General features: G+C 48.2%; 1 protein-coding gene across 1 annotated transcript in view; it reads left to right on the forward strand.

Annotated features, from left to right (window-relative positions):
* The first annotated feature begins 839 nt into the window (after nucleotides 1–839).
* VWCE (von Willebrand factor C and EGF domains) overlaps nucleotides 840–15337 on the forward strand; it is a 136423-nt gene continuing 121925 nt past the window's right edge. Inside the window, exon 1 of the mRNA XM_077460807.1 lies at nucleotides 840–1418. Within this exon, the coding sequence (XP_077316933.1) occupies nucleotides 1312–1418 (107 nt within the window). The 5' untranslated portion in view covers nucleotides 840–1311. The remainder of the gene's footprint in view (nucleotides 1419–15337) is intronic.

Here is a 15337-nt window from a genome sequence, read left to right on the forward strand (position 1 = left end):
CTTCCTCCTGCCTAGTGCACCTATAGCAAGCCCCTTGCTATGGGGACACCCTAGCAGGATCGCTCCTGAGCCACTGCTCTGTGTGTCCATTCACACACAGAGCTTAGCTCGGCCCCGTCCCCGCTCTCTCCTCATTGGCTCACTGGCTATGATTGTCAGAAGGGGGATCCAATAACTACTGCTGCTGTCTCAGCCAATGAGGAGGGAGAGACCCGACAGAGCTGAGGCTCTTGTGCACGTAGCTAGATTGAGATGGAGCTCAGGTAAGTTTTAGGGGGGCTTCACACAGAAGGTTCTTTACTTTCATGTATAGAATGCAACCTTCAGCTTTTACAACCACTTTATTGATTGTTGAACTCAAATACATTAAATTGTTGTTCTGTCTTTCAATTTTTGTCATTTTTTATTAGCATTGAGTCTGTCTGGTTGCCGTGGAATAACACACAGTTCTTGTTTCAAACCCTTAATGAGTCCTAAGCTGCGTCTGAAGCTGCCCATGTGTTTTTCGTTCTAAAATAAAAAAAAAAATGCGAAGACGAAAAACATAAATAAAACTTGAGTGTTACAAATATTTGTTTAGGTTAGGTCTTTTTTTTTTATTTTTTGCACAGGAAGTTTAGAACATAGCCCCTGCAGGCTTTATTTGCACATACACAAAGTCGCACACACACACACACACACACACACAAGTGCCTAGTAAACACACGGGTTCCAAACACGCAGTCACTGAGAGCAGATAGACACACGCAATCTTGGCACATCACAGAGTGTGACATCTGGGAGCGGATAGAGAGATCTGCATCTGGCAAAGCTTTCTATCCGTTCCCAGATGTCACTGTGGGGCCACTTCCTTCTTAGTATGATGTGAGGGGCTCCTATCCCATCAATTCCATCAGCAAAGCGGAGAGGGAGAAAGTGAGTCAAAGCACAGAGAGCTACAGAGGGAGGATGGAGAGTTTTAGAAGGTGATAGATTGCCATGGCACGCCGTTAGCAACACAGATAAATGAGTCAAGGGAAAGAGCAGTACGCAACGGGGACACAGGCAACACATTTCCTAAAAGAGAGGGACAAGGCGGGCGACACATTTGGGAAGCAGATCATAAAAGGACAAGAAAGAGGAAAGCGGGTGTGAATGGAGCTTCAGAAAAGAACGTACATATAGTCAAGCAGAGCTGATGCTGAGAAGTGAAGGGAAAGGCAAAGCAATATTTTTTTTGGACTTTAAAGAGGCGAACAACTGACTACGGGAGTGCAGGGGGATCCCACTCACTATTGGTCACTGGATTCGGGGCTGGTTCAAGCGCACATCATGATCCCATTTTGGATGAGGATGTCCTGCATACTCCTCCTCACTTCTGGAAGAGAAGGAAGAATTTATAACGGGAGGAAGAAGCCATCAGCACTGACAGCACAGAGGTATATTGACACAGACGCTATGACTGAACGGTGACTGTAAAACAGGAATTCATGGGCATGCGCACTAACACTGCAGGACAGCATTACACGAATACTGTACTAAACTTAGGCAAGGCACAATACTCCTGTACTACGTTACAGGGGCGCTGCACTACATACAGGCATGCAGTTTTAGAACAGAGAGGATCATCACATAAAGTGGTTGTACACCCAGCTTGGTAATGCCCTGTACACACGGTTGGACATTCCGACCACAAAATCCGTCAGATTTTTTCCGACGGATATGGGCCGAAACTTATGATGCATAAACACGGTAGGACAAAGTTGTTGAAAAATCCGATCGTTCGGAACCAGGTGACATTCGATGCGTACGACGGGACTACGTAGAGGCTAGTAGCCAATAGTTTTGGTCTCGTAATTTAATCTGAGCATGCGTGGCACTTTGTGCGTCGGAATTCTCTACAAACGATCTGAAAAAGTCAGATCGGATTTTGTTGTCGGAAAATTTTAGATCCAGCTCTCAAACTTTTTCCGACGGGATTTCCGACGGAAAAAGTCTGATAGAGTCCACACACGATCGGATTTTCTGACAACATAATCCGACTGGACCTTTTCCGTCGGAATTTAGGGACCGTGTGTACAGGACATTATTTTTACCTACAGGTAAGCCTATATTAAGGCTTTCCTGTAGGTAAAATGAATATCTCCTAAACGTGCACAGTTCAGGAGATATTCACCCTGCATGCAGCCAGTGATATCACTGGTACCTACCCGTGAAGGTCTTTTTGAAGGTCTGGCATACCTTGCCGGAACTTCAAAGCTTTGTGCCGGAACCGAGGGCTCCCGCGCGCATGCACGGGAGGGATGTCATCGCGGCTCTGGCCAATCACAGCATTGAAGCTTGCGAACCTGGAAGAAAGACACGGGAAAATGTCAGCCCTCTCAGCAGTGACTTTACAGCGCTGGAGGGCTTTGCATGCATACTAGCACATTATGCTATTGCCTTGCAGGTTTTTTTTTTTTTTTTTTTTGAAGGTTTGCGGTTTACAACCATTTTAAAGTGAAGGGACGTTAACTGCACGCCTTCAAATGTTTTCATTTATCCAGGTTATGGTATAGCTAGTATTAGTTGGTCACGCTCAATGGGAATCGCTATGATGATGTTGAAGATGTTTCCAGGGCTGGCATTAGGAGTGGGCAAATTGGACAATAGCCCAGGGCCTCCATCCTCTCCAGGGCCTCTGTTAGTGGAATACACAGTAGGGGCGTAAAAGTAGTTACTGGCTGCAGAAAGTGGTGTCCTGCAGCTCCTGCAGAGAGTGATGTACACCACTGCTCCTGCTTAAAGCTACTTTCACACTGAGGCGTCGGCGGTAAAGCGCCGCAATTTTTAGCTGTGCTTTACCATAGTTTTAGTGGCACTATTTGCCAAAAAAGGGTTAAAACCACCGGTTGCCGGGGGTTTGGAGGCGCTGCCCCATTGATTTCAATGGGCAGGGGTGCTTTAGTGCTGCAAGGATGCTGTTTGCAGGACGTTTTTTACTGTCCTGCCAGCTTTCTTCTTGCCCATCTTCCATAAATGCCAGATTTGTGGAGTGCACAACTAATAGTTGCCCTGCGGACAGATTCTCCCACCTGAGCTGCGGATCTCTTCAGATTCTCCAGAGTTACCATGGGCCTCTTGGCTGCTTCTCTAATTAATGTTCTCCTTGCCCGGCTTGTCAGTTTAGGTGGACGGCCATGTCTTGGTAGGTTTGCAGTTGTGCCATACCTTTTCCATTTTTGGGTGATCAGATATTTATTTGTAAAAAAAAATTTAAAACCATTTTTCATTTTCTTTCCACTTCACAATTATGCGCCACTTTGTGTTGGTCTATCACATAAAATCCCAATACGTTTTTGTTTGTTGCATGAAAAAATTTAGAAAATGTCAAGGGGTATGAATACTTTTACAAGGCACTGTAATTTTGGTTGTTTCACTGTGATGCTGATGATTGTGACTCTGTGGATATGTTTGTGGTTGTCTCTCTATAATACTCATTGTGCTTCTATGGACATGTTTCTGGCTGACTCACTGTGATACTGAGGGCCCGTTTACACTAAAATGCAGCGTAGGAAATCGATGTTCCTGCGTGGCTTCCCGCACTCCATTTCAATATATGACAACTCGCATGCAGGTCACAATAAGCAGTGCATTTGCCCGCACCGGATCACATTGTATAAAAGTACTGTGCAACGCGTTTCCAAAAGTAGTGCATGCACTACTTTTGGTTCAGTGTGATTTCAGTCCATTCAAAATTAATAGGCTGAAATTGCACTGCACATAAATTCACAAATACCACAGTGTTCCTGTGTGATCCCAATGCAATTCCTAGTGTGAATGGGCCCTGATTGTTGCCCAGCAGAAATGTTTTTGGTTGTCTAGCTATGATACTAATTGTAGCTCAGTGGACATGTTTGTGGTTCATTCACTATGATATCATTAGAGGCTCTGTGGGCATGTTTCTGGTTGTCTCATTAGGATAATGCTTTTAGCGCTGTAGTCATGTTCCTGGTTGTCTTACTATGATTCTGATTGTGGTTCTGTTGGCATGTTACTGGTAGATCCACTATGATGCAGACGTGGTTACTTTTTAATAATAATTTATTGAATTCTTTTGTGTGTTTCTTGTGGTTGATGGATCTCTGCAATGCTGCTGATTACAGGAGGTGTTAGGGTAAATTCACACTGTTGTGGTGCATTAAAACATGTTATGACACGTGTTAAAGCTGAGTTCGTCATTTTTGTGTTTATTAAAAAAGTAAGCCCGAACCCTCCCTTCTCTCATTCATCTCTCCTCTGCGCCGGCATCACAAGTGTGGGCAACCGGATGTGACCGCTTGCAGCTACACAGCCGAGTGTGCACTGCACATGCGCGAGTCACGCTGCGCCTCCTCAATTGCCGGGCAGTGTTCTGGGACCGGTAACGTGTCCCAGAAGATTGTAGGGAGGGAGGGGGAGAGGAGAACTGTCAAAACTAGGTACTCACTCCCCCCCCCCCCCAAAAAATGGCATGCCAAATGTGGTATGTAAGGGGGTGAGGAGGTCTTAAAGCTGAACTTCCATTTTTGGGTGGAACTCCGCTTTAACATACATTACACTAAAGCAGCCCATTAAATTGAATGGATTGCCTAAGCCACTAAAACACACCAAAATGTGCATTCACTAGTTTTTGTGACACAACAATGCACAGTAGTGCATTACAGTGCATTGGTGTGTGCTGCAACACAGGTGCATTTGGGTGATATTAAAGCCCAAAACCCACCCAAAAGCAGAAGCTCTGCTTATGTCTCCTCCCCCCTCTGGTGCCATATTTGGCACCTTTTGTTTCTGACAGGTACCTGTCCTCACTTCCGTCGGACCTTGCCCTGGCGAGGTATATCAGAAGTTCTGAGCCCCTCCTCCTTCCCTGTCGCCGGGCCATCCAGAAAGTGAAGCCCACTTTGCGCATGCGCAGTAGGTAATCAACTATGAAGACGCAAGGCTTCACTGCTGGTTTCCTTACATGCTATGGCAGCACCCAAGAGCTGATGGAAACATCGGCTGAGGTGCTGACATCGCTGGATTCCAGGACAGGTAAGTGCCCTAATATTAAAAGTTAGCAGCTACAGTATGTGTAACTATTGACTGTTAATTTTTACATGGGGGGCAACTACGCTTTAAGAATGAATGGCATGCAACACACCACAGCACATAATAGGTGTTACTACGTTCCATGGGTATAAATTCAACCCCAAACTAGGCCCTTGTTCTATTGAGCCAGAATAAAGAACTTTAGCATAAGGCTCGGTTCACACAGGGGCGACTGCGATCCGACTTCAGGTCGCCCCTAGTCGCCTCAGGTCGGACAACATTTAAAAATCAATGTAAGTGAATGAGAGCCGTCTTAATGCACGCTACTGAAGTCGCCTCCTACTTCAAAAGAAGTTCCTGTACTACTTCAATCCAACTTGTAGGCGACTTGTACCCATTGATTTCAATGGAGGTCGCCTCCAAGTCGGATCTCTGTCTATACGGAGGAGACTGACAGAATTATTAGCTCTGAAGGGGGAACTCCACACCAAATTTCTGAAAAAAAAATTGGCGTGGGTTCCCCCTCCGAGAGCATACCAGGCCCTTAGGTCTGGATTCCAAGGAGAACCCCCTACGCCGAAAAAACGACATGGGGGTCCCCCCCAGATCCACACCAGACCCTTATCCGAGCACGCTACCCGGCCGGCCAGGAAAGTGGGTGGGGACGAGCGGGCGGCCCCCCCCTCCTGAGCCGTGCGGCCCCCCCATCCCAAAGCACCTTGTCCCCATGTTGATGAGGAAAAGGGCCTCTTCCCGACAACCCTGGCCGTTGGTTGTCGGGGTCTGCGGGCGGGGGGCTTATCGGAATCCGGGAGCCCCCTTTAATAAGGGGGCCCCGGATACCGGCCCCCCACCCTATGTGAATGAGTATGGGGTACAATGTACCCCTACCCATTCACCTGTAAAATAAAGTACAAAAAAAAAACACAACACACAAGATAAAATAATTTATTGCACAGCTCCGGGGGTCTTCCGTCTTCAGGGGTCTTCTCGCCGGACTCCTCCGCTATCTTCTTGTAGCTCTTTTACTAGCGGAGGAGCCCGGAATTCTTCTTCGTCGCCGCGGCCTCTTCTTCCGACTTCGGGGGTCTTGTCCCCCTCTTCGGTTCTTCTGCCGGGCCACCGCGCCTTCTTATAGCTCTTTTACAGGCGGTGGCCCGGTCTTCTGTCGTCGTCGCCGCCGCCGCCGCCTTCCGTTCTTCTTCTTCTTCTCCTGGAGATGTTGACTCGACGTTCTCTCCGGCCGCAATGCCAGGGACGCGCTGCGCTGCCACTTATATAGGGACAAGGGGCAGTGTCACATGGGTTGATGTCACATGGGTTGGTCACATGGGTTGATGTCACATGGCGACCCCGCCCCCTTACGATGTCACAGTCCCAGAGGATGCTGGGACTGTCGCCATGTGACTTCAACCCATGTGACCAACCCATGTGACATCAACCCATGTGACACTGCCCCTTGTCCCCATATAAGTGGCAGCGCAGCACGTCCCTGGCATTGCGGCCGGAGAGAACGTCGAGTCAACATCTCCAGGAGAAGAAGAAGAAGAACGGAAGGCGGCGGCGACGACGACAGAAGACCGGGCCACCGCCTGTAAAAGAGTTATAAGAAGGCACGGTGGCCCGGCAGAAGAACCGAAGAGGGGGACAAGACCCCCGAAGTCGGAAGAAGAGGCCGCGGCGACGAAGAAGAATGCCGGGCTCCTCCGCTAGTAAAAGAGCTACAAGAAGATAGCGGAGGAGTCCGGCGAGAAGACCCCCCGAAGACGGAAGACCCCCGGAGCTGTGCAATAAATTATTTTATCTTGTTTTTTTTTTGTACTTTATTTTACAGGTGAATACTCATTCACATAGGGTGGGGGGGCCGGTATCCGGGGCCCCCTTATTAAAGGGGGCTCCCGGATTCCGATAAGCCCCCCGCCCGCAGACCCCGACAACCAACGGCCAGGGTTGTCGGGAAGAGGCCCTTGTCCTCATTAACATGGGGACAAGGTACTTTGGGGTGGGGGGGCCGCACGCCACACCTTCCCCAAGGCACCCCCCATGTTAAGGGCACGCGGCCTGGTGCGGCTCAGGAGGGGGGGGGCGCCCGCTCGTCCCCACCCCCTTTCCTGGCCGGCCGGGTAGCGTGCTCGGATAAGGATCTGGGGGGGACCCCCACGCCGTTTTTTCGGCGTAGGGGGTTCCCCTTGGAATCCATACCAGACCTAAGGGCCTGGTATGCTCTCGGAGGGGGAACCCACACCAAATTTTTTTCTGAAATTTGGCGTGGAGTTCCCCTTTCAGAGCTCATTCTCTGATTGGCCACGGCAAAAGTCGCCTGGCCTGGGGCGACTTGTAAGTCGCCCCAGGTCGTGTCTGAAAGTTGTGTTCAAGTCGTCTCCAAGTTGCCTCACAAAGTCGTCGTGTCGCCCCTGTGTGAACCGAGCCTAAGAGTCCCCATATTTGCCATTTTGTATAACCACCAGCTCTGGATGTTTTACTGCTTATTCAAGCAGCTTCTTCAGTTCCAGTGACTGAATATACCCACAAATCTCCTGGACAGCATCTACCTTGACACATCCCATGGTTATTGGTTTAAAGGGTCTGTGGACTATAAAGGCTGGCCCATGGGCCGACGTGACTTTAATTACATGCAATATAATCATCTTATTTATACTAGTGACCCAATCATAAGTTAAAGGGATTTTACACAGCTTCAGCAAAGTATATAACTAATTAATAAAAAATATATATTTTCCTCCCTTTTTTCTTTTTTTCTTTTCTCTCCCCCCTTCCCTCCTTCCTGTGGTTTAGCCATCAATTTCGTGTATATTGATCAATAATGATGTGAACGACATATGTAGCTATTATGTGACTTTCATGTATTTTTAATTTTAGAACTACTTTCTACCAACTGTATATGAGATAGGAGGTCCTAAGGAAGGGTGGTTCCCGTGAAACTCGTCGGCCACTCTCACCTAATCTCAGTAGACTACCTTACTAAACAACTTCCATCCCTTCAAAGGGAATTGGTTGGGAGTATTAATGTTCTTGCACTTTTTGATATATGATCTTATCAATATTTTTTTTAACTCAACCAAATAAAAATGTATATGAATTTTTAACATTTTGTGAAGTATTTGTGTCCAGTGGAGGGGTATTTAAAATACTACCCTATTTTTTTTTCTATATACAAAGTTATTGGGATGATGCTATTCACTGGCACTGTGATTCTGGGAGTTCCACTCTCACACACACCACTAAATTAAATGTATTTATTAGTTATATTAATTTTTTTTCATAATTAGAGCTAAAGTAGCTTAAATAAGAAGCAGAAAATATTTCCGAAATAAATCTGCATTTGCTAGGAACATTAAATGGAGGGAGCTTCCTGTTTTTGAAAATTCTTTTTCATGTGGCAAAATATGCATTTGTTTATTTATTTACCCCTTCAACGCATTATACTGACTAGACACTGCATTGGCAAGGCACGACCCACAGTCTATACCAGCCATTCTCAACCAGGGTTCCGTGGAACCCTGGGGTTCCTCCAGAGGCTGCTTGGGGTTCCTTGGGCTGTGGCTGACGAACCAGCTTTTTGATGATGCCTACAGAGTTCAAGGTTCAGCATCACTTAGCAAAGCCAGCAGCATGACACAAAATATATATTTTTAGCTGTTTTTAAGGGTGGCATTCTAAGCACAATTTTAAGGGGAACATTCTTCCTATTGACCACCATTATAAGGGGCATTGTTTTATTGACCCCTGATGAATTGGTTTTAGTAAGGGTTCCTCGAGACTTGAAAATTATTTTTGGGGTTCCTCTAGGGTTAAAAGGTTGAGAAAGCCTGGTCTATACTATCTACTTGCCGATTGGCTCCTGTACATATACGTCGGCAGTTTGAAGATGGATATCTCGGTAATGGCAGCAGCTGCTGCCACAACCGAGGTAGCCATCTTTTGAGCTGCTGGTCCTGTTTTACGGTAATGGTGGTCTCTGCGGCAGATCACCGTGATCGGCAGCAGGAGAGGGGCCACCCCCCTTCCCGCCCCTCTCCCGCACCCTCCGCCACTTACCAGAGCCGTCGGCAGGCGTGGAGGCGATTGGGACCTGTCCGTGGCTGGGTATGGAGTTGAATGAGGGTAAGATGGCCCCTACCCGTCTCCATACTATAGCAGGGCGGAACGACGCCAAAACATCACTTCCACCCATACGTCTTAAAGGCACATTTTTCTGTTTTTTTTTAATTGCATTTAAGTCCAAATATGGGATCTGAGGACTTTTTGACCCCAGATCTCATATTTAAGAGGACCTGTCATGCTTTTCTCTACTACAAGGGGTATTTACATTCCTTGTAATAGGAATAAAAGTGACCCAATTTTTTTTTTTTAAACAGTGAAAAAATAAATAAAATCAAGTAAAATAAATAAGAAAAAAAATATTAAGTGCCCCATCCCTCACGAGCTCGTGCGCAGAAGTGAACGTGAGTAGAGCCCGCATATGAAAACGGTGGTCAAACCACAAATGCGAGGTATCACCGCAATCGTTAGAGTGAGAGCAATAATTCTAGCCCTAGACCTCCTGTGTAACTCAAAACATGCAACCTGTAGAATTTTTTAAATGTCGCCTATGGAGATTTTTAAGGCTAAAAGTTTGACGCCATTCCACAAGTGGGTACAATTTTGAAGCGTGAAATGTTGTGTGTGAATTTACTCAACGTAACATTATCTTTCACAATATAAAAAAAAAAATTGGGCTAACTTTACTGTTGTCTTATTTTTTTATTCAAAAAAGTGAATTTTTTCCAAAAAAAGTGTGCTTGTAAGACCGCTGCGCAAATACGATGTGACAAAAAGTATTGCGATGACCGCCATTTTATTCTTTAGGGTGTTAGAAAAAACTAAAAGTATAATGTCTGTTCTACGTAGTTTTCTAGCAAAAAAATTGTTTTTAACTTGTAAACGAGTCTGAAAAAGAGGCCTGGTCTTTAAAGGAAGAGTTCCGCCGTTTTTTTTTTTTTTTTTTTTTAAGTCAGCAGCTACAAATACTGCAGCTTCTGACTTTTAAAATATGGACACTCACCTGTCCAGCGTACCCGCGATGTTGTCACCCGAAGCCGATCTGTCGCTCGGCTGCCGCCACCATCTTCGCTATGGGAATCAGGAAGTGAAGCCTTGCGGCTTCACTTCCCCTGTTCCCCACTGCACATGCGCGAGTTGCTCTGCGCAATATGGACGGTCCCTGCTGTCTCTGGGACCCTTGTTTTTCCCAGCAGACAACAGGGAAGGGACAGGAAGTGGCGTAAATACCCACAGATTCTGAGGCTATTTATGACCGAAATTGGGTGCAAATACCTGTATTATACAGGTATCTGCACCCCCCCCCCCCCCCTTGAAAGGTGCCAATTGTGGCACCGGGGGGGGGGAGGGTTCCAATGAGTGGAAGTTCCACTTTAGGAAGCTATACAAAATATGCAGCATCACACACAATATGCTGCATTACAATGACACTGAACTAAACATCTAAAAACTGGAGTCAAGGTAAGCGGAGCTGTTGCCCACAAGTAATCTTAAACCTTTTTTAAAGGATAGGTCCACCTTTAGGAGCATGTTACGCATGTTACACTCGTATTTAGGGTATAAGTAACATGTGACATGCTTCTATTCACATGGTTCCCGCCATAAGAGCTCCCTTCCCTGTGGCGGGGGTTCCTCTCCGTGGACTTGCTGCCACATTTTAAAACAGCCCAACTGTGTAGGGCTCTGCCTGTAGTTGGGGCTCATCACTCAAGTAGGGGACCCATGGGAACACATCCCTAATGCCCTAATGTATAGAATGCATAAAGGTGAAAAACCATGAGACTTTACAATACCTTTAACCCCTTCCTGACTCCCTGGGCAGTGCATTGCTCAAAAACCCACTAACATCAACTTTATTACAACACAGTGAAAATCTGTAATGTGTTCCCCACCTGCCTACACGCACAGCTTCATTCACAGGAGTCTGTGGCAGATGGATTGCAGTTTTCAATGAGCTGCAAGGGTGCAAGCACCCGCATAGTTCATGACATCTGTAGGACTCTAAGCCCAGTATATTCCATACCTTTTACTCTGACAGGTGCCCTTCTCCACATCCCGTCCCCACCTTAAACAAACGACTGGACTAGATATGGATTAAATGGCCATCAGGCCGTAATTTATTTAACAAAAATCTGTTTCATAAATAACATAAATAACTTTTAAAATAACAGTAAACCTTCCCATCCTTTAAACGGGTCATGGGTACTAGCATAATAACATACTGGTCATTGCGAACGACTTCCAACTTTAGACCTCTTGACCTACAGATGGAATCCCCTGTCTCGGAGGCTATACCCAAACCGTCGCAGTGACCTACCCCTTTTAACCCTTCCAGGTTAACCCCTCGTAACTTGGAAGTAACATTAAACCACCCCCATCCATGGATGGGTACAACAGTTTACTACCCGTACCTCCCATTATTTCCTGAAAAATCCCAAAGAACTGCCACAGTCCGAAAGGGGTAAAGCCTTACCCTTTTGGGCACCTCCACTCGCACAGCCCTCGCTGAATACCCTCCTGCAAGCCTAACGCCCATAGATCCATCCCTACGTCATTCAAATAGATGCATCGCTCCACGTTTCTATTTCTAATTCCCTATGTCTGACGGCAAGGCCCCCATTCCTGATGAAGAACTTGCTCACCTCCTTGTTGACCTTCACCCTGGCCCTGTCCACTTTCTTGTCTGATAGAGCCCATCTCCAAGACATCCTACCCACCATGTCCGACCAAACCATAACCATATTGGGGTAAGCAGCTTTCAACCGTAAAAAATCACACTTTATATCCCGGATGAGATCTCTCATCGACCTAGCCCCCATATCATTACCCCCCACATGGAAAAGCAACACATCGGGTGACCTGCCCAGGTGGGAAAACCTATGCACTTCTCCCAGCACCCTATTCCCCCTCATGCCAGGGATCCCGATCCAGCGAACTTGCGCCTCCTGCCTTGGTATGCGAAGTTGCCTGTTGTTCGGCCGAATGTCCGCTCTCTTCGCACCCCAAAAAACGTATGAGTGGCCCAGTATCCATACCAAGCCCACTTCATAACCTGAGGAGAAATAAAGATTAATACATGTGAAAACCAATAACATCCCACCTTAACCCCAGACCAATGTATAAAAAACAAAAATTCCCATTAAGGTAACAGCTGCGGACGGACATACAATTTAAACCTGTCCGAGTCCCACCTCGCAAGTCGCCTAACCGCCTCGACACTCAAACCCACTCTGGAAGCCTCAGTAGCAGCCCCAATCCTGAACGAGTGAGAGGAAAATTTTTTAGGGTCAAAACCCGCTGCCACCACGCACTTACGAAAAAACTGCCACAAACTGAAACTTGGACAAGTAAGAGCCATCCAAGTGTAGGAAGAATGGGCCCGAGACCTGCGGCCGCACCGCCAGGAAGCTTTCCACAGACCTCACGGGGCAGATAGCCACTTCCCCGATCCTGGCCAACTCCACTCGCAACCCCCTGCCCTCCTGATCGGTCTTAGACTGCCGAATCTGGATTCCAACCCCATCCTGGCACAGCTCCACATCCTCCCACGCCAAACCCCCTGCAGCCCGTTCTGACGGGCTGACCAGCTCGCTAATCCGGAAAGCCCCAAAGAAGCGAGGGCGAATGCCACCTGAAAAAGAGCTTGCTTGTAGACTGAACTACAAACCCTCATCACAGTCCGACTCAGGGCCAGAAGTAGGTCGAAGGAGACTGGTCGTCTCCCGTCCCTCTTCTTGTGCGCCCGCCGGTAACCCTTTACCGCTTGCCTTAACCAAAATTCCTTTGTGTAGTCCCGCTGTCCCCGCCATTTGAATAAGAAAGCCAGCCCAGACAGTTTTCGACCAATGGTGGCTGCCGATACCCCCCTTCCATAATGCCGCTAAGAAAATAGAACACCACCGGAGCCATGCCCGCATCACCCGGTGCCATGCCGATAGATGCCAAGCGAGCTGACCATTCCTGCCACTCCCTCGAGTAGGCCCCCCATGTAACCTTACTCACAGATTGCTCTATCCATCTTGACGCTATTCCAGCGCTATGCTCCACAACCCCGCGGGGCAGTCGATCCCGTGATGCTCCGCCTCTGGTGCCAGTTCCCGAAACCTGTCCCACTGAAAACGAGACAGAGCATCAGCAAGCGTGTTGTCAACTCCCGGCAAGTGTACAGCATAGATGAAAGCATTCACCTGTAAACACCGTAAAAACCAAATGCCAAAGAAGCCTGACTACCAGCCCAGAGGCCGCCCTCAGCTGATTTACCACCTGCACCACCCCCGGGTTGTTGCAATTAAACCTCACTTTCAGGTTACGAAATGCCTCCCCCCAAATTTCCACAGCCACTACAATAGGAAACAGCTCCAACAGAACCAGGTTTTTTAACAACCCCACCTCAGACCACTCAGACGGCCAACGTGCCGCGCACCATTGGCCCTTAAAAAATGCTCCGAACCCCGTGGAACCAGCCGCGTCAGTGAACAATTCCAGGTCATAATTACTAATCGGACCGGACATCCACAGGGCCTGGCCATTAAAGGTCTCCAAAAACCCTTGCCAGACTTCCAAGTCTGCTCTATGATCATGATTGAAGGTCACAAAATGTTTTGGGGACCGGATGACCGAGGTAGCAGCCGCCAGCTGACGGCAAAACACCCACCCCTTTGGCATGATCCGACAGACGAAGTTCAACTTCCCCAGCAGCGACTGCAACTGACGAAGTTGCACCTTACACACTCCAATCATCCCTCGTAGTTCCTCCTGAAGTGTCGTCAGCTTGTCCATTGGCAACCTGCACTCCATTTTTTCAGAATCGATCACGATCCCCAAAAATATGATGCAGGCCTTAGGCCCCTCCATCTTCCCCGGAGCCAAAGGGACTCTAAAACGCTCCGCCAAATGTTGGAGCGTCCCCAAAAGAACTGCACAGACCGCGTTGCCCGCCAGGCCAACACATAGGAAGTCGTCCAAATAATGGACCACCGAGTTGATGCCCGACACATCGCAGATGGCCCACTCCAAGAACGAGCTGAACTGCTCAAAGAAGGCACAGGAAATAGAACACCCCATAGGAAGGCATCGATCCACCCCCCTCCCATGTGCAGCCAAGAAGTCTAAAACTTTCCAGATGCACAGGCAGCAGTTGAAAGGCCGATTCGATGTCAGACTTTGCCATCAAGGCCCCCTGGCCATAGAGCCGAACCCAGGCGACCACCGCATCGAAAGAAGTGTACGTCACCGCACACTCCTCCGGGGCAATAGCGTCGTTCACAGAACCCCCTTTTGGGAACGACAGGTGATGAATCAAACTGAACTTGTTAGGTTCCTTTCTCGGCACCACACCCAGAGGCGAAACCACCAGGTCTGGGAGAGGCGCCTTGCTGAATGGGCCGGCCATGCGGCCTAAGGCTACCTCCTTGCCCAATTTTTCTGTAACAACAGCTGAGTATAGCATGGCGGACTTCAAATTCTTAGCCAGTGGTGGAACCGAGGTCAATGAACACGGATCTTAAAACCTGAAGTAAACCCATCCTCCAACAATTTAGCTCCCGCCCGGTTGGGGTATCTACTGAGAAAAGGCAACATCCTTTCCACCTGCACTGGAGTCGTCCCTCTTATGCGCAATATCTCCGGGATGCCCGCTCCCCTTCTTAAAACACTTGGCAAGAGCGTGTGATCCCCCGCAACCGGAACACAAGTGCTTGAACCAACAGTTGGCCCCAAACTTGCACGTGCCTGCATTAAACTGCCAGCAAAAACCCCACGTTTTTCGGTCGGCTGTCCCGAGGTTGCTGAACTTCCGACCCCCCCGCTGAAAAAACGGGTTAGGAGCCTGCGCCGCCGTCATGAGCTTCATCCAAAGGCTAATGTCCTTGTGATCCCAGCGAAGAGACGGTCGGACTGCCATACGCTGCCTAAATTGCTCATCATAGCGAAGCCAAGCTGTTCCACCGTATGTCCTGTGCGCATCACTGATGGCTTCCAAATACACGAACAGCGCCGAGCAATGCTCCGGCATCTGTTCTCCCATGACGCTCGCCAGGATAGCGAATGCCTGCAGCCAGTTAGCAAAGGTTCGCGGAATCAACCTATACCGACGCTTCTCCGCCAGCGACCGTCATTCGCCCCATGCATTGGCACCTGGCAGGGGGCACCGATCCATGAGAAGTACCTGCCTCCCCCAATGCAGCTGCCTGGCCTCTCCTCCTTGCCCCACTCCTCCCAGCGTACCTGGTCTCCATTTGTCTGG

The sequence above is a fragment of the Lithobates pipiens genome, unplaced genomic scaffold (assembly GCF_037356315.1).
Source record: "Lithobates pipiens isolate NorthernLeopardFrog02 unplaced genomic scaffold, aLitPip1_a1.2 Scaffold_10, whole genome shotgun sequence".
Classification (NCBI taxonomy): Eukaryota; Metazoa; Chordata; class Amphibia; order Anura; family Ranidae; genus Lithobates; species Lithobates pipiens.